Source organism: Neopelma chrysocephalum, unplaced genomic scaffold (assembly GCF_003984885.1).
Source record: "Neopelma chrysocephalum unplaced genomic scaffold, ASM398488v2 Primary Assembly neopelma1_70, whole genome shotgun sequence".
Taxonomy (NCBI): domain Eukaryota; kingdom Metazoa; phylum Chordata; class Aves; order Passeriformes; family Pipridae; genus Neopelma; species Neopelma chrysocephalum.
In genome coordinates this window covers 642977-662532 of record NW_020897730.1, presented here as the reverse complement: position 1 = coordinate 662532, position 19556 = coordinate 642977, and the positions used below count along the sequence as shown (strand labels likewise).

At 46.6% G+C, this 19556-nt stretch overlaps 1 protein-coding gene across 2 annotated transcripts in view; it reads right to left on the bottom strand.

Moving 5' to 3' along the window:
- Positions 1-3845: 3845 nt before the first annotated feature.
- Positions 3846-19556, bottom strand: part of LOC113968986 (D-beta-hydroxybutyrate dehydrogenase, mitochondrial) — a 16053-nt gene continuing 342 nt past the window's right edge. The window contains exons 1-7 of one of the 2 annotated variants that reach the window (XM_027686017.1): positions 19393-19414; positions 18507-18638; positions 15402-15474; positions 13947-14057; positions 8821-8962; positions 7038-7190; positions 3846-5681 (exon numbers count right to left, since the gene is read on the bottom strand). In XM_027686017.1, coding sequence (XP_027541818.1) covers positions 5212-5681; positions 7038-7190; positions 8821-8962; positions 13947-14057; positions 15402-15474; positions 18507-18589 — 1032 coding nt within the window. In that variant the 5' untranslated portion in view covers positions 18590-18638; positions 19393-19414 and the 3' untranslated portion in view covers positions 3846-5211. Of the gene's footprint in view, positions 5682-7037; positions 7191-8820; positions 8963-13946; positions 14058-15401; positions 15475-18506; positions 18639-19392; positions 19415-19556 lie in introns of those variants that run through there. The other variant, XM_027686016.1, reaches the window with a different exon arrangement.

Genomic DNA, 19556 nt, shown 5'->3' with positions numbered 1-19556 from the left:
TGATCACTCCGGATATTACTGCATTTTTATGCAACTGTGCTGACATTCGCAGCAGAGGGAGAAACGGGGATGGGAACATTTACACTTTCACCCCCAGCTCCAGCAAGGAGCTTTCCAGGGGTTTGGTATGTGGGTATTCAGGGAGGAGGAGAACAGGCTCCTGTTACTTCCCAACATGCAAATAAAGTTACATTGTGCTCAAGGATGAATACCTGCACAAGACCATGAGGGGGATTTTAAACTCATGGGACTAGACTCTTGGGAAAGGCAAGACCTCTCCTTGGCCTTGCCCGGCCCCATATGCTGATGTGTTACCCCAGGGACCAGCACACTGAAGCTTGTCAGAAATGCAAAGGGAGGATGAGATGAAGCCCCTGCCGAGGACTGCACCTGTCTGGGGTGGCTGCAGTGAGGCTGTGCTTCCCAGGGCACACTCCTCAGCACCACAGATACAAACTGGTTTGTGGGCGGGATGATCCGCTTGCTGCATGGCTGTGGAACCAGGGCACCCCCACTGTGGGAGAGCTCTGTCTCCCCAGGATTCATGTGGGAGGTGAGGACAAGTCTCCCAAGGTTTTCTGCTAAAGATATTTCACATCACACAAATAATTGCACAACCTTGTGCTAGGGAAGGGAGGGGAGAGGATGACTGGAGGAGGCTGCAGCCAGGTCCAGTCCCTCTTCCAGTTCCTTATGGTGGTAGAGCCCCAGGAAGACAGGACTCATATCTGATAGGGACAGATGCTGACAAAAAGGCATCTTCAAATAACCACAAACAAAATACTGTGTTAGCAAAAATTATTTTAAGATAGCAACATACGTCTTAGCCAGATTCCTCGTCCCTATGCTTCCCACAGACCACAGTGAGCTGCCTGCTGGCTATGGAAGCAGAGCAGCCTGCTTTGCGGTTTTCCAGGCAGTCCTGAAGTCCTGGAACCCTTTGAAGGCAGAACATGGTAGGCAACTACCTCCACCTCTCCTTCACTGGTTGCAGGGGAGCTGCAAGATGACATTGTGTGTCCCTCTCTGCCTGGTGGGGGGTGGAAGTCCTGGGGAACACAGGCCAAGCTGGCATCCCATGTCTGCCATCACCGCCCTCAGGGCTGGCAGGGGTGATGCTGAGCCTGCTCCAGGTAGTCAGTCCCTCTGGCTGACAGGGTGGCACGTGTGCTGCCCCCTCTGACTGCCCAAACTGGGGCATATTCACAGCATCCCTTCCACCCATCACCCAGTGAGGGTTGCGATGCTCAGGTGACAGGTGGTGATGAGCAGGGGTGGCACTGCCAGCACTGCCTGCCATCCCTGTGACAGGTGCACAGGCTGATCTTGGCCTTGGCATCTCCTGCTTCGTGCACTCATGCAGTGAGGAGGAATTCACTGTTTGCTGCTCTAGTGGTACCAGGCCAGCACTTCATCTCACACAGCGAAGTACCAGTTTAACTCTGCAGCACCCCAAGGCTGCACAGCAAGCCCTACGTGGCTGTTGGGAAAGAGGGAAGAGAAACCAGTGCAGTGCTCCTGAGTGGTATCTCCCTGGGTACGTGTCATCAGATCTGTGAGTTAACCTTATGATTCCTTTCTTGTTTTCTGGGAAGATACTTTCTTTCCAGAGCCATAGTCCCCCAAGTGCCAGCAGCTGCACATACACTTTGCAGCAAGGTCCCTTGGCTTCAGTCCAATCTCAGAATAGACAGGGATTTGACTTGTAGCTCAGCAACTGAGGCACTCATATGTTTAACTGAGGATCTATTTAATTGTTCTATTTAATTCTTATATTTAATTCAATTGGAGAAGACACTCTGGGCTCAGTTGTTTAAAACTGCCTGAACAGGAGTGGTCCTTTCCTCTTTTCTGTTTCCAGAGCAGTCCTGGATCCAAACTACCAGCCCAGGGCCTTAAGTCCCAGCCAGGTTCACAGGGCTGACACCCAGGAGGGAGCCTGGGCCAGACCTCTGCCATGATGTGGGAGCTGAGGCATGACTTTGGGATCAGCTGTCCCAAAGGTGTGTGAATTCCTGGCTCTGACATGATTTTCTGTTTAACTGGGAAACCCTGCACTTCATCCAGATAATGTGGCAGTAAAGGGTCACAAAACGTTGGTCTCAAACACAGCACTCTCCACCCTCATCACTAGGAGCAAAAAGTTCTGAAGTGGGTTTCCACATTAAGGTTCAGAACAAGATGTAACAGCTGTAGTTAAAATTACCCCATCTCTGCTGCCTCCCACCACCCAAGGGAAAGTTATTTTTAACTCCAGGTTGCCCAAGGGCTGCCGCACAGTAAGATCTGTTGCATGGTTGCCAAGGGTCTTTGCCTGGCAAGAAATTTGGGAAGAGAGAGCCCTTCCTTCAACCAGCTGGGATCAGTCTAGAGCCCAAGGGTGGGCACCCTGCAAACTGACCCCTCCAGGCTCCCCAGCTCCTCCTGAGGGAGCAGAAGCTCCCACTAAGGCAGCTCGAAGTGTAGAGGACCAAGTGCCTGGCCAAGTCCTCTTTTGCTATGCTTTTGTTCTTTTCAGTTTTCAAATAAACTTGGGTTGAAGCTATTCCAGGAGCCACAGTGGCACCGTGCAGGCAGGACCTCGAGTGCACAGAGTCAAAAGGACAGTCATGCAAAACCAGAGGGGATTAGCTTTTAATGCGCTTCTCAGGGCAAACCCTGAAAGCGTGGGATTGTGAAGATCCCAGCAGAAAAACTAGCCAGCTTGCTGCCCTCCTGACAACAAATCTGCTACCAAACTCTCCCAGTGTCAGGCAAACTCACGCAGAAACATTGGAAGAGCCGTGGATGCACAGGAGCATCCCAGGCATCTCTTCCCCATCGTATGTGACCACATGGTACCGTCACATCTCCTCTGGCCCTGGCACAGTGGCACAGCTCCAGAGCTCCCTGGGGGCACCTCATGCAAGAGTTCAGGAGCCTCCAGAAGAGATGCTGTGTGCATGTGAGCACAGTTATCCCTGCTCAGCTTTTCTTTGGGAATGAATGTGGTACTGTTCAGTGCCTGCTACGTTTGCTCTCAGGGGTCTCTGAGCTAAACTCAGATAACCTGGCTGTGCACTCGGTTTTTTCCATGTCTAACTTCATTGACGTCTCTATTGAAACCCAGCAGTAAAACTGGGAGCTAGCGTGCCAGGTGGAATTACATGATTTTTTTATGTTACTTAGCATTTTAGGGCTGAATTTTTAGACTACCAGAACTTTTCTTAAAGGCTTTTCTCTCTCTGCTGCATCATGTGCAGCAGACATTGTTATCCAGGTGTTTTGCTCTGCCTTGCAAGTAGTCCTTGTGCCTGCTGGGTCTCTTGTGGTTCATACTCTTATGTTTTGCCCCAGAGAAAATTCCATGTATTGATAAAAAAGGCAATACACCCTGCACCACAAGATGCAGCAACCACTGCTGAGACTCTGGAGAAAATCAGAAAGGTCTGGAAACTGTCAAGTCTCTCCCAGGGTTTTATTTGGGATCTGTCAGTGACCTGTTCTGTGCCTGCCCTGCTGAATCACCACCACAACCCTCCCCTCTTCAGAGCTCAGTTTCCCTTCCTGATCCCTTAGGAATAATCCATAATAATGCTTTGTAATCTGCAAGAGTCTGCTACAAATGCAGGTTTAAGAGCTGCAAATACGCAGAGTCCAGGGTTTGGGCATGTCTGTCACGAGAGGCAGGATACATCTGGTACTCCTGCAGAAGTCTTGCACTATCCAGCACACAGACATGTAAGACCCAAAACTGCAAATGAACCTCTGAATGCTGTGCAGGAGGAACAGGTGTGAACCTCACCACTACAGAACGTGAGCTTTCACCTTAAATATTTAAAAAATAAAGAGAGGAAGGCTCTGAATTTTGTTACCATTCATGTATACATTTATTAAGCCAAAGGAGTTTGATCATGTCATTGTATGTTACTAGAGCATGTCAGATCTTTTCTTTTTAACTTCACTAACAATGGTTATTTAAATTACTTTTTATTTTTGCCTTTCGAGCTTAAAAAAAATTTACTCTTTCTGCATTCTCCATGGAAGGCTCTTTGTTTGGTTTTTTTTTTCCTTTTCTTTTCTTAAAGTATAAAACAAATATTTCTCAGACATGTAAACAACCATAATGGAAATGAAACTGCTTCTAAAGTTAACTTTACTGTTATGGACGTTTTGATAGATTTATGTCATGTTGGATGTATTTCAGCTCAGTGACTCCTTCAATGGAAGTTATCATCACCTGCACTGCCCAGAGGCCCTGGTCAGGGTCAAGGCCCTTCTGTGCAAGGTGCTGTACAAATACTTCAGTGTAACTCTGAGGTCCCTGGTAGAAGAGCATTCACCCATGTGACTATAACCCTCTCTGCATCCCCCTGCTCCATCGTGATCCTCACAAATTACGGGAGCTTGAATGAAACTTCTCCAGGCTAACTCTGGAGCTGATGTTCAGCTACTGTTGAAGAGAAATGTTACTGCAGGCCACTCCTGACACCTGCAGTCCTGTGTGTAAAGCTGCTCACACTCATGGGAATGCTCATATGAGTAAGAAACTCCTGTGGGGAAGGTCTGCAGGATTGAGTCCCTGGATCATTGAACTCCTTTGCAAGAAAGCATGCAAGAAAAGCAGACTTGTTCCTTTTCTCTAATGTTTCATCAGTATAGTTCTAAGAGAGAAAGGGACGGGGTCAGTTGCTCAGTTTCAGCACCTTGAGCATTTTGAGTTCTGATCCTCAAATTAAAGAAGTCTCTGCTATGCCTCTACTGTGACCAGGCCTGGAAAAGTCAGTTGGACATTCTTTGTCATGAGGAAGCAGTGGTTTGCCATTACAGCATGGAAGGACTCTGTTTTATGGTATGAAGGCTGCACCCTAGGCAGGAATTGTGAAGATTGTGTTTGGCCATCAGCAGAAATTATTCTGAAAACACTTCGGAGCAATTGCAGTTTAAATAATGATTATAACTTCATATTTGATGTGAAAAAAGAAAGGATTACGTGAGATAAATAGCAAAGAATCATTGCCTCTACACAAACATAACATATTCCTGCCTATGAGGCATTTCCTGCAAATTACTGCTCTTTAGGTTATGTCTGATATTTAAATGAACCCTTTAGAGCTAAAATACAGTACTCTGAAATGAGGTTAGAAAAATTTAAAAAGGACTAATGGGAAGTGTGTACAAAGCTCTCTTTAAAACCAATTTCCCACCTGGGTAGCTTATGAGTGTGAGGCCTCAGTAGACATAGAGCCGATCTGCGATGGCAGCAGGCATGTGTGTCATGATCTGCATGCGCAGCCACCAGTAGTAATCCATGGGGTGGTAGCGGGTGTAGGGGGCGGTGGCGGTGAGGGCGTGGGCGACGCTCTCGATGACGGGCGAGGTGTCCCTGGAGCCACTGTTGCAGTAGCTCTCCATCTTGCTGACCTGCTCATCAAAGTACTTCCTGCCATAGTCCTTGCGCACGATCTCCGGGAGCTCGTCCCACATTTTGTCGGCGATGGCTTTGATCCGCTCGGGGCTGTACAGGTTGGTGCCAGCGATGAAGTTGCCGGGCTCCACGATGCTGACCATCACTCCCTGAGGCTGCATCTCGTACCGCAGGCAGTCGGAGAAGGCTTCCACGCCGAACTTGGTGATGCAGTACGGGGAGCGGGCAGGGCTGCCCATCCGACCCATCATGCTGCTGATGTTCACCACGCGACCTAGGCAGAGGCCAGGCAGAGCACAGCTGAGCTGTGGCATCTGACGCAGGGCAGATACCTGGCACACACCACCCAGCAGATTCCTGAACGTGCATCCCCCTCCTGCCCCCTGCACGGCCGTGAGGGCTGCCTGGCAGACCTGCTCACGGCTCTGCCCGAGCAGAGCTGTCCTATGCAACAGCCTTCAGGCAGCAGAACAAGCCCAGTGCTCGTGCTCCTTGGCTCATTATACCTGAGGGAACACATGGTGACACACAAAGCTCAGTGCTGTGGGGAACACAGAGAGGACTGGACAGAGCCAGCACGGTGGGAAACAGGATTGCTCAGCAGCAATTTGGACTGAGCCCAGACAAGACAAAGCAGGAGCAAGGAAAGTCTCTGGCACCAAAACTGAGCTTGTTTATTTGCAAATCAAAGGCGCAAAATCCAGGAGCCTGATGGTGGCCCGCAGGAACGGATTGCTCCTGTACCACTAACAGGCAGAGCAGTTTAAGTCCACTGCACCTTTTTCTGTGCGACAGCTTATGGCTCCAAGCACAGAGCTGGGGCTTTCTCCTTTCTAGAAGCCATCCATTTTGGCTGAGGAGAATGCTGGTAGGAAGTTGTGGATGCTGTAGCCTAGGCAGAGGTTGCAGTTCTCTGCGCTTTTTGTCAGTGCTCATTGCTAAGTTGTGTTAGAAAGACAAACCTTGCCCACAGAAGTGGATACCCTTCCATGGTGGAAGAAATGCTGCCCAGGCCACATCCAGCCCAGGTCTGCAGCAACATCCACAGCATTGTTAATGCCTGGGGATGCCTCAAGTGAAAAATATTCTCATTCAGTCGGGTAGTTTGCCCTAGTACAGGAAAGGTTTTGCTCCTTTATAATGAGACCCACACAAGCTCCAGGTCTTTGCTGTACAAATCCCACCTCTCCTACATTACAGACTCCAGAGCCAACAACTTCCCTGCAAGAAGCTTTTTATACTGCTGCTGCCCACCCTGCCAGCACTGGCACAGCTGTTTTTTATATAGCAGGGAGGATTGCTCCTGGCATTTATTACAGTTTAGCACATTATGGTGAGCTGCAGGTAAAAGAAGGTATGATGGATTAGATCTTGTGTGGGATGTTGCAGGGGAAGGTAGCACAGATGGGAAAGAGAAATAACTGGTTTTCAGGCCTGCTGCCTTGCTGTGTAACTCAGAGAGGTCAGGCACTCCCTGTGTATGCTGGGGGCCATGTTCTGTCTGTAAAGGTAGGGAGGTGGCCACTGGTGCAGAGAGCAGTGCAACAGACCTTTCGGCCTCTAACACAGCAAGATGTGCCTGGATGAGGGACCTGCTACAGGGAGAGCCAGTCAGAAGGGGATCACTCACCCTTTGACCTCCGGATGAGCGGGAGGAAAGCCTTGGTGGTTCTCACAGTGCCCCACAGGTTCACTTCAGCTACCTCCATGTAGGTGTCCATGCTGGTGAACTCAACTTCCCCGAATGTGGAAATCCCAGCATTGTTAACCAGCCCCCAGAGACCTACAAGACAAAATCAAGCACCTCTGTGAGACTAATGAGAGCAAGTTGGTAAAAGCTTTGCTAATAGATTATTGAAACACACAACAGAGATTTTCATTATGTCTTGTACTGATGGAAACCAGATAGAAGACGGTCCAGAGCACACTTCATTCTCCTGAGCAAATATAACCACAGCTGGGATCTGACTGTACCACTCAACACTGCAGCCACTAAGTACTGTGGACAAGGTTTCCTGGGAAGTTCTGAGCCAGCAAACAGAGAACCTCAGCCTTGTCTGAGCTGTTTCCTTGCCACTCTATATTTTTCCATTGCGATTATTTAAAAGAAGTAAAATAATAGTCTCTAAAGGCAAATAATAAGAATGACCTTGTAAGAAAAAAAAGAATAATTCTTTCAAAGTAAAATCCCTTCTGTCACCATAAGAACTAGAATGTCTGCAGTGCTGGAAAGGAGAATGTAGGCATGGGTGGGCATGCCATGGCCTATCCTGTTTATTCTGCTGCAACCAAGATGGAAACAACTGAAGCTACCTACTCATTTGGCATTAAAAAGAAAGATTGAAAAGGAATTTTGAATAAAATCAACTCACTTCATACAATATTCTAATTGTACAGGAAACATACTGAGAAAGGTCTAAGAAAGGCTTCTGTCTGCTGCCCTCAGAAGCAGCAACTTCATCCTGGCCTGGGCTTGAGAACATAGGGCTAGAAAACTTAACTTTTATAGAAGATCCACACATAAAAATAAAATATAAAGAAAGGCAAAAGAAATAGGTTTATGCAAAATCCAAAAGTAAACATTATTGGTTGTTCTGCTTTTAAACAACCTTGGTATGAATGTGAATGTTCTTTAGGCGAAAAATGTACTTCATCAAAGGGTGGAAAGGTTTCAGAAATGTATGAGCAATGGGGATTTTTACAGTACTGGAGCAGAATTTGTTGACATCACCTCAGCAGAATGAAGTAGGCAGGCTAAGAAAGTCAGTTACAGCTATCCCCTGAACTCGAAATGTTTGTATCTGCAATGACATTAATGATTAGCTCAGTTGGTTAAAGAATGGTGCAATAAAGCCAAGGCTGTGGGTTCAATCCCTGTATGGGTCATTCACTCAGGAGCTGGACTTGATGGTCCTTATGGGTCCCTTCCAACTCAGAATATTCAATGAACTCTGTAGTGATACTCAGTTGGCTTCATGGGAAATTCTTTGGAAAACCTCTCCATTTCCTTTGCCTTTTGAAAGAGTGGGTGGGACATTTCTATTGTTAATCCCCAATCCTTGGGCACTGGGCAGGTTTTACAACATAAAGGGAGTCACAATAAACTTTAGTTCACAGGAACAAAGCACTAATCCCAGAGCCTTGAATACCACTCTGGTTTCTGCTAATGTCCCCACAGGAGCTAGTGGAGAACAAAGCAGTTACTTTTGTAGATGCTGTCTGAAGTGGGAAGCTGCTTTCTGATATAGCACAATATTCAAACAGGCCATTTGCTCTGCACGGCTGCTCCTCAAAGCTCTGTGCTCTTCAATCATGTGATCGGCTTTTGAAATATACCCTGACAATGTCCTTGGAGCCCAGGCGAGGGAGCTCCTGCCACCTCTGTGACCTCAGTGCCCATGCCACACACTCACCTTTCTCTGGGTCCTGCAGGCTGCTGTTCACGTGCTCCACTGCTCGGTCCACTTCTTTGCTGTCACAGACATTGAGCTGGACCGTTCTCATCCGATCACTCTTCATGTCGTCCAGTTCCTTGGAGCCACCCTCTCCCTTGTCCTAGAGGGGAAGAAAGTGCTGGTTTGAATCTGGCCAAAGAGCCTGAGTAGAATATCAAATGCATGGCGATCATCAAATCAAGCCAAAGACTGAGCAGGGCAGCCACAGAATAACGAGGACAGTCCTGCAGCCCTAAGAGGAAGGGGAACAGACAGGGCTGGTCCTGCAGAACACCATTCCTCAAGCACCTCCATCTGACCTCCAAGTCAGCTGGTAGAAACTGCTTCAACCACCAAGCAGCCAGAGCTGGATCTTCCCCAGCAAGGCACCCAGCAAGCACCCCCTGCCCAATACAAGCTCCTGAGGTCAGGCTATGTCCCACTGCTGCACCAGTGGGAATGTGGTGCCATCCTCACTTTGGCTTGGCACTGGGCACAGCAGCTCCCCTGGTGGGGTATGGTATAAAATAGCCAGTGAGGGGCTGCACATGTAAATTGTTTCTCACGCTGACAGCTCTGGAAGTGACTGTCTGAGAACAGGGACTGCCTGCCCACTCCTCTGTCCCTTCAGCTGATCTACACACATGGCTCCCACGGCCTGGAAACCTAACCTAAGCCTCCAAAGGACTGCTACATTGAGAGCCTGGCCAGACTGCCTGGTAGCAATTCCCCCCAGCATCTTATCCAGTATCTTCCTTTTTTTCTCTGCCTCCCACCATGAGATTTTTCTCACTCCCATTTCTTATCTCCACTCCTTTTTTCTCAGTTCAGAACACCAGTATCACCCAGTATACACATATTCCCTCACAGCCCAGCAAGTTAACTGTAGCCAACTCCTGACATACATTCACATGGGCAAGAGGCAACAAGGCTGCCATGCCCAGAGCTCGCCCCTTCACGGTGGTGAAGCCTGGCTGTTGTGCTTCCAGGACACAGATACGGGACATTAATGAGTTTGGGACTATACCTGAATCGCTCCCATGGTTATAAGCTACTGGACTGTGCTGGCCACTCCAGAGTACTTTTGTAGAGGGTGGTGAGATCTAGCTCTGAAAAAAATCAGTTTTTGGGAACACCCCTCTCTTTACTCTAAGAAGCTCCCTCAATATCATCCCTCACTTTTACTTTTTACACTTTTACTCCCCAGTAACAGGTTAGACATGGAGTATTTCCCACAGGATCATCTGACGGTTGCTCAGTTCTTCCTCCCCCACTGCTCGACCCTCCAGGGAGCCTCACTGCTGCTCGCTGTGTCAGCATTGTCAGACAAGCGTCGGAGCACTCTTCAGTCCTGACAGATAAGGGGTTTTGGATAGATAGCTTTTTGCCTCTGGCCTGGAACAGGCCAGTTCTCCATAGCAGGCCCGTCTCTTGATTGCTGAATGACATCAGAGTGCTCCAAAATCCTCGAGCTCGGTCCTCCCTGTCAGATGCCAGAGGCCATTGTCTGCAGTCTGAGCCCAGGCTGCCCACATATCCCTCAAGCAAGAGTTCCCTTCAGATACCACAGGAAGATGGTCATACGTCCCTGTCTCTGTGCCACCTGTCTTCCAAAAATCCTTCTCCTCGTTCATCTCATTCCTGGGCTTATGCACTGCGCTCACAGACAGTTAACTAATGTAACTACCTGATATCTCTTCTGTCTTCTCCTCCACTCTTCCCTATTCCATTGCAGACTGTTAATACCAGTTAGTGTTTATCCTTAAGAGAGGGCATCTACTGCACTCTTCCTATGGAAGCACACTGCATACAGAAAGGAGAGGTTGGAAGTGCCACACAAAGCTTAGTGGTGATGTCATAGCGACCAAAAAGGGAGTTTGTTCTAAGTTTGCTGCTCACTCAAAAGCACCGTGGTGCCAAAACCAGTCTATATGGAAAAGCACTGGAAAGCATATGAGTGGCATATGTGGGAATGCCAAAAAGCAATTAGCAAATGTAAGCATGCAAGTGTTTTGGAAACAGCAGATACGGCTAAGGGGAAAAAGGAAAATAAGGCCAAGGTCCTTCTTTCCCCAGTCTCAGTTCTGTGATATGCTACAAAATCTCTGCCTTAGAGGCCTCATAAGCTCTGCTGGGGCCTTCACAGCATCCTCTTCCTCCTCCCTTACAGGGTTGCTTCTGCAAGCCAACATCCCTCCTGCCCTCCCACCCACATGCAGCTGGGTGCTTGGACAGGGAATCCTGGGGCTGGGACCCTGGTCAAGAGTTGTGGGTCTGGGTTAACGCCCAGGGTCCAAGGCCATTCCCTTGGCTCTTCAGAAAGGGCAGATGGGAGGTATTAAGTCAGGCACCTGGTGACTGTCATAGTCTCCTGGTGCAGGATCCAGCCAGTCCCACAACCCCTGGGCCCATACACAGCAATGAAAGGACCTTCTCATGCTACAGCAGCAGACCAACATATCTCTGCTGTCAGCCCCAGGGCACACTGCCCCCAGGGCAAGAGGGCCCAGCTCTTGCTTACTGAAAAAGCACATTGCTGCCTCGTCTTCCTCCTTCCATGGCTGCTCTCTGGTACTCACGGGCTTCAGCAGTTTGTATCTCTATCAGTGTGTCCTGTGGTCTGTAACACCCTGTGGCCCTGAGCACTCCTTTGAGCGCTGCAGTAGCTGGCCTGCTTCCTGCCCTGCTCAGAGAACCTCTGCCTTCCCACTGCCCTGCAAGCTGCAACAGGCCTGAGCACACAAAGCAAACAGGGGCTCCACCACTCCTGACAGCTGAGACAAACACCACATATGTCCACTGGTAACAGATACTGATGGAAAAATACCTTCTTCATCTTGTATCAGCTGGCTTCTCCAACACATTAACCAAAGAGGAAAAAATAAGACAGCTGCAGCATGGCCTCTCGCTGGATCCAGTCTTTTGGCAATGAAGCATCAACACAACTCTCACATGAGTATAATTGCCACTGCAAATGTTTGGAAGTAACTGTGTGTGAAATAGCACACTTAGCACAGATCCATCCTTGGGCTCCCCTCAGTTATGACTCTAAATTCCTCTCTCGTCTTTCCTTCAGTAAAATTGGCCACTCTAAGAAACCTTTCCTGATGAAGAGTCAGCACTGCACATACTTAAGGACATGATGCTCCTAAGAGCAGTGTGTACCTTGAGGACACGACTGCTCCCCAGGCTGCACTATGCTTCTGATGTGCAGGTGTGCTGACAAAAACAAACCCATGAAAATAACACTGAAGTTTCACAGTCATTTCCTCTATGTCAGGGCTAGGTCAAATATACCCAAGCAAAAGATGATGCTTCTTACTTCTACCTCCACTTCCATCTAGCATCTAAAAACACACTAAGCTTTTTCTGCCACTAAAATCAGCACCAGCAATTATCACTCTCTGATCAGAATTTTGCTTATGGTTTTGCTAGTGAAACCTGTGGCACAATGAGAAATCAGCTCAGTCTCCTGAGTTGTTTTTGTTCTACATAAAGTATATGGCCTGAAGACACTCAGGAGGCCAAGCAGTTAGCTAAAGAGCTTTGGTATTTTCCAGTGTTTGTCTGATGACAACTGCTGTTACCAGTCTTGCTGTGGTCACAGAGATTTTGAAACATGGGATGGAAGTCCAGCTAAAGAAGCAAGATTTAATTACAGAGTTACACTGCAAAGCTTTCTGCTGATTTTTTTGGGAGGAAGTAAATGTTGATCAAAGCCTAAAAGACTTAAGGCATGCTGCTGCATGTCAGTTTATGGTAAAATTGTGAGAGGCCAAGATTTTCCACTAACATGCATTCAATAGAGTACTGAAGACAGCAAAATGGAAGGGAGATTTCAGTGACAGACAGACATGCCCACTGAAAACTGGGTCTTTCTAGCAGCTCAGACAGAGGAAGTGAAACTCAGAAGTAACTTTACAACTCTTGAAACTTTTGGCTCCTGTCAATGTAGAGGCAGGCTACTACTCTGAACTGTGTTTTTAAAGTATGCCGTGTTCTTATAGTCTCTAATGTTGATCTTCAGTTGCAAAATATCTATCAAAAAAGTACTCATCTAACCTTTCCCTTGACCCCTTTTGAAAGGCAGTTTGTAACAAGTGTCTGTTCTGCTGTAACGCCTGTAGAGGGAGCCCAGCTAACAAAGAAATCCTTGACCCAACGCTGAGACACCACAAGGCACCATGGAGACAAACACTTCTCTTTTGAAAAACTGCAGCAGAAATAAACTACTAATTTAAGCAAAACTTAGTAATAATGAAAGAAATTAATAGTAGAAATAATATTGATAACATCAAAGAATACCTGGCAAATTCTCTTTAAATAATATCACTATTGAAGATACACTTATCGTAATGAGTGAGCTAAAAGATTAGATCAAAATAACTGACCCACCCCAGGATATCCTGAGGAGTAAGTTTGTTTCTGTTGGGAAATGGCCATGCAGCTAAAGAAAGCGCAGTGCTTCATAAGGAGAGAGAGGCTAAAGCTCTCTCCTGTTCTCTATGACCAGGCATCTCTGATGGCCACACAGAGCACTCCTGCAGAGCGTATCAAGGCTGCATCACTAAGCTGTTTGAAGCCTGATTCTGCTCTCCTTTGCACTAGTGGGACTGACCTACACAATGATTTCAGGAGACCCTCAATACACACCAAGGCATGGCTGTAGTCATGAATGTAGAAAAATATGCTCATATCACATGCCATAAAATCACTGGTGGCTTGGTGTACACCACAATTATTCAAAATAAACCCTGCATAACTACGTATGGTCTGAGAGCAGGGCCAATGGTCCAGACTCAACCTGACCCCCAAATTTGCTTATGGATAAGCCTATAAAGTTAGATTTGGGGTTCCAGTTCATCTGACATGGAATAGACCACAATGTTGTGATTTAAATAAGAACCTCCCTAGCTACTGTTCAGTCCTGGTTCTGGTCTAGGCCAGGTTTTGCCCTCTGAAATTCAAGCAGCCGTGTCTTTTGGGCTATCACCCACCCTCCCTCTCCTAGGCAGAAAGGTGTGCAGAGAGGAGAGGGAAGACTAGGTTTGCTATGTGTTGGTGCACGTGCTACAGGTGAAGAACACAGTTTTTGTTTTCCCTACCTTTTGCAGGCAGCCAGCGTAAATAATAAAGCCCTTTTCATGGAGGTGCTTGGCCAAGGCAAATCCAAATCCTGAGTCACAGCCTGTTATAAGCACAGCTCTGCTGCCAATCTGCAAAGCAAAACAGAACAGAACACACTGGAATTATTTGAAATCGGTGATTTGCAGTTCACAGAACAAATCATGTCCTTGGCCAGGGGCAGCCTGTTCCAGGGATGTTCTCTACACTCTTTGCCAGCTACTGCCACCCAGTGCCTGCTGAAGACAAGAAACGAAGGTTTCATACTCCAGTGAGGCAGGATCACTGTCCTCCCAACACAAAGAGGAGTTTGACACCTCTGGCAACAGGCTCCCAAGGCAAACAGATCACATCCATCTTGAAATCTGTAAGTATACCAAAGAGTTCCCAAGACGTTTTCCCTTCTTCTGTATGTTTAAAGCACCCCATGCAGGCCATAGGGCATGGATGCTCACTCATCTTTCTCTCTGTAGCACATGAACCCTCTAGTGCTGGGTTTTAAAAGCTAAGCAGAATCAAGTGGGGTTAATATTTAAAATTAAGACCAGTTGGTCATCAGTCTTTTTGTTTGGTTGGGGTTTTTCTGCCTTCTTATTTTTCCAACTTACAATTTAAATAGAAGTATACCTCATTCCTTCTCCAAACTCCTTCTTCTAACCCAAAGAGAGGCAGCAGTTAAGTGACATGCTAAAAATTGCATGGTGAATCAGACACTCCAACAGCAACATTTGCACATCCAACAAAGTGGGTGGGATTAGGTGATAATTACTTGAAATTCATTCCAACTCATCTCTTTTAACAAACTATAAATTTGGCTTTCCCCAGCATACACAAGGACCAATCAGGGTCACACTGGAAGCCCAGCAGTGATGCAAGGATCATATCTGAGTTCCTCTGAGACTCTGTTCCAGAGTTATGGAGCAAGCTGTACATGTTCTAGCACCGCTACAGTGCTGAGTTCTGTGCCACAAGACAGGCAAGAGGGCAAAACACTCCCCTTCCTTTTGTCTGGCACCGTTCCTGGCAAGTCAGCACCTTCAGGGAGAGGGCTGCTAAAGGGGGTCACTCTCCAGATCAAGTGGTGAGGACAGACCGATTTATTTATGTCTCTTTAGACAACCATACCCCAGAAAGAGTGCTTTATTAAGAGCCTGTCATGCAAATTCCCTCCACTCTAAGGTGGAAGATTTCATCTGCTGAGTGAGTTCCAAAAATAGAAAAAGCCCACTCATATCATTGTTTATTTCCATCCTTAGCAGCATGTACCGTGCTACGTCAATGGAAGTTCTGTGATAGGAAAGAATGTGGAGTATGTTGGAGGTCCAGCTTGGAGTCTCTCTGGCAAATTAGAAAGACAAATTTGGTCACCAGGCTTCAGGGATTTTAAAAATCTCAGCTCAGCAAAACAAATTCTTGGAAGTGAAACCCACACTCACCTGATCGACTTCACTTGCATAAGAGCGGCTGCCACATGGGGACAAGAGAGGGAGGGAAAATTTCTGCACAGGTCTGTTAAAAAAACCCAAACCAACAGAACAATCAGGCATGGGATATCTTGTTCATACCTTGCTGCTGTAACATACACATGAAAAGGAATGTATGCTGCCTACATACATGATGTAGGCTGTCATTTGAGAAGACAGAATCCAGTTCTCCTTAGTCTGAGCCTGTGTGTTTCCTACAGTATGAAACATTTGTTTCTCCAAAGACCTTGATGCTATTTCCAGCTGCAAGAGCTGTCTGGGTATTATGAAGAATTCTAAAATAGCTCCTGGTCTGAAGGCACAGAGTTGCTTCCACCCACAAAATGGGCAGTGCAATGTTTGCATTTTCAACAGCAACAACACTCTCACTTAAGGGTTGCATGAAGTTGGGATGTGAGAAGTCTCTTATTTGTTTGATGAAAGTATTCTGCTGTGGTTTTTTCTCTGATACCCAGACTGAGGTTGAATTTGCTTGGATATATCTCACTGCTTTTACACACAGCTCCACCCTTCTGTCATCCTGGATGACACTTCTGCAGTGTCTACCCATTAGACACTCTTAGATTTTATATCCCCTCTTTGCAAGTGTTTAAGCTAAGAGACATCTTTGAGCAATACCTGCCATGCAGATGAGAAGCTCCTCCGCACAGTATGTCTGACTCCCAGGAAGATAAAACATGTTCACAAAGACAGACCAGAGCAAAGCAACAATGCCTTCCAGGAGTGAGATTCCATTTAGAAAAGCTATGTTACCAGTAGCATCACTCTGCCTTAGGTCTTGCCATCATTCATCAAAACTGGGCCTGGACAACACATCAGAGTGACTCCAAGCTCTGTCTTTGCCAGCCACCTCTCTGGACTTTATCAGCTGTTTCATTTTTGCTTCAGGCATGACATTGCCCTGCTGGAGCCTTCTGGCCCTCCCTTAAACTTGCTGCACTTCATCTACCCCTGGCTCCTCTAACAGCCTCTATCCTTCAGCAGAGCTTATCCTGCAGGCTGCTTTTCTGTCTTCTAAGTGAATTTGCATAATCATTCACAATTATCTCCAGCTCAGACATCACGGGTGTTCCCAGGGTGACCTGTGCTACACTGCACAGCACTTGCAGACACACTGGCCTCTGAGCCATATCTTGGGAAAACAAGGCTAGAAAAAGGATCTGTGATGGCAGCAGCCTTGAACCAGATGGAAAAGGAGCTGGTTTACGTTCAGGCAATGGTGTCCACTCACCCTCCTGCAAAAGTTTAGCCCTTTTCCTAACTTAGTGTCACAAGCTAAATCTTGAAATAGCTACAGCCAATTTAATTGCTGCAAATGTCAGTCCCCAAGCAAAGTGTGTGCTAACATCACTGACCTGCAATCCTGGACTGGAACTTTTACCTCAACAATAAGCTTCTAGGTGTGTCCTAAAGTGCCCAGAAATGTTCATAACATTTCTTTTAGTTGTGTGAACTTGTTTTTTATTTTTCAGTGTCAAGTCTGGTTCTGTTATTTCACTGCAGAGCACTGATTTTCTGCACTCAATTCACAATAACCTGTAGAGAATGACTACTATATTTATTGACATTCTGCCTACCTTGAACCTGAAGGCAAGGGTAAAAAGTGGATGTTGGCTGCTGATCAGCAGGAACGTCATCAGCAGGCACGTCATCAGCAGAAGCAGCCACAAAGCATGTGAGCCCCCACACCGTACATGAACGTACCAGAAGCCATTTTTGTCACTCTGCATGACTGAGTTCTAGAGACCACAACTGAGACTTTCAGAATACACAGATGGTCCTCAGATTGAATCTGTGCTTGTAGCCATGCATTGGCTTTTGTTCAGTTCCACCAAATAAAGGGAGCTTGAAGAGTCAAGTATATAAATCCTGCCTCAATGCATTAAGACACTGGTTTAGTGACAGCACTGCCTTTCAGATGAACAGCTGGATTTTCATTTCAGGTTTAGCAGCCTGTGGGGACTTGCAAATGCAACACATTTTTGCCCTGAGTACAAGACGCACAAAGCACAAATACACAATAAGCAAAACAGAAGGAAGAAAAAAAAATATGCTGAAAATTCTTTTCTCAAGTTAATAAAACATTAATTCGTATTTTAAAGGCCACAGCAGATTCTTGCTGGTGAGCTTTGGTGTGTGTGGAGCAAATAGGAGATAAAAGTCTGTTTGCATAGGAAATCTCTAACAGCTTAGCTATCTACAACACCCTGTTACCAGAGCCACCCTTGACCATGATGGTGCTGGACACCCCTATCAACAGCACCAGAACAACACTGAAGGTGGCAGTTCCTGTTTAGCAGGCCATAAACCACTTTTAAATGGCTTATGTACAATTAGTGGTACACACACCACTGTTTGGGAACTCCGCTCCAAAACAAAGCCAGGGAAAGCACTGAACTTCCTCTAGATTTGGACTAGTAGGGTTCCAATCATATAGCAATTTAAACAGTGGGGTTTTCTTTCAGAACCAGAAATTAGAATTAGATAGCCAATTTTCTGCATGTTCAGAAAAAAACAGCTTCATTACTCAGCCCACCTCAATTTCTCACTAAAACCTTCCCTCTTAACTTTCTCATTTAATGTGATTCATTGCCTCTTTAATGAAGTCACAGAAACATATGGCAGTTTCTTGCACTGCAGCAAGGCCTACTTGCTGATATTCAAGAATAAATCCTTGCTGGATACTTAATTAATGCTCTACTTCACACCTTTTTCACTGCAGTGTGGAAAAAACCCCACATTCCAAACCCTCCTTGCATATAGAGTCCATCTCCTCTGTGCTCATATCAGTGACTGAGCACTGGCACAGGTTGCCTGGGTAGGTTGTGGAATATCCACTCCTGGAGATACTCAAAAGCCAACTGGACACAGTTCTGGGCAACCAGCTCTAGGAGGCCCTGCTTGAGCAGGGGGGTTGGACCACGTGACCTTCAGAGTTCCTTTCCAACCTCAGTCACCTTGTGGCTCTGTAAATAAACTGCCCCACTGAAATCAAATAAGTCTTTGGTGTGTGCTTCACTCAAGATCTCATGGCTGCTTGTCCACCAAGTTACTTACCTAAAGCCACTCCCTGGGTCCTTGAAATTAAGGGCTTTCCCAGAGAAGTTTAGGAGAGGCCGGGACAGCTTGGTAGCCAACATCCTTTCAATTAACGCACTCTACCAACAGCAAGACTGTTCTTCCTTAGCTCTGCAACACAAGATAGCACCTCTGTTTTAGTTGCTCAATTATTTTGTAAGACATGCTGACTCCATGTATTTCAACAAGAAAATAAAGTCCAAAGGAACTCATCTTTTCCCCTTGCAGTTCCTCATGCTGAGATAAAGAGCTCAACCTTGAACTGCTTCAAGATGCTTTTAAATAAGGAAAAGCATTATAAGTAAACTACCAAGCAGGGACACATCTAAACAAAATGTGAATTTCTCCTCTGATGCATCTTTAACTGTATTCTCTGAAAGAGGTAAAAATTAAGGTACTTACATGGAACGTATTATTCAAGTGAGTTATGTGAAATAATTTTAAACTAAAATATAACTTCAAGTCACAGGTGATGTTATGTTACATATTTCCAGAGGAATCCTTGGGCTTCACAGTTAAAAATACGTTTCTTTGCAATTAAGTAGCTGGTGACACTGGACTAAGCACAGGGAACCACCATTAAACTCACTACAGGGTGAAAACAGCTAAAGAACAAGACTTATTATGGAAAGTCAATTTCGATCACATGTACCTTGGATGAAACTGATCCATGGCACAAAAAAAAACAACCCAAACCAAAACAAAAACATTTCTCCAGCGTAATGCACAGCCTCCTTTATTGAAGCTGAGAAACGGGATCTAATTGTCAGGGCTTGTTTGCATCTCTGCTGAAGGCTGGGCCGCCGCCGCGGCAGCTCCGGGGCCTGCTGGGAGCCAGGCCCGGGCTGAAAAACAGCGGGATTACCGCAAAAACAGCAGCGGTGGGCACCGAGCTGCGGAGGGAGGGAGCGGTGCGGGCTCAGGAGGACACGCTGGCTCGGTTAATCCTCAGAAATCCCGGAGGTCTGATCAAATTTTGGAGCTCGGCTGGTGCCCCGCGGTTTCTTGCGAGGAGGTTTGCAGGGAGCG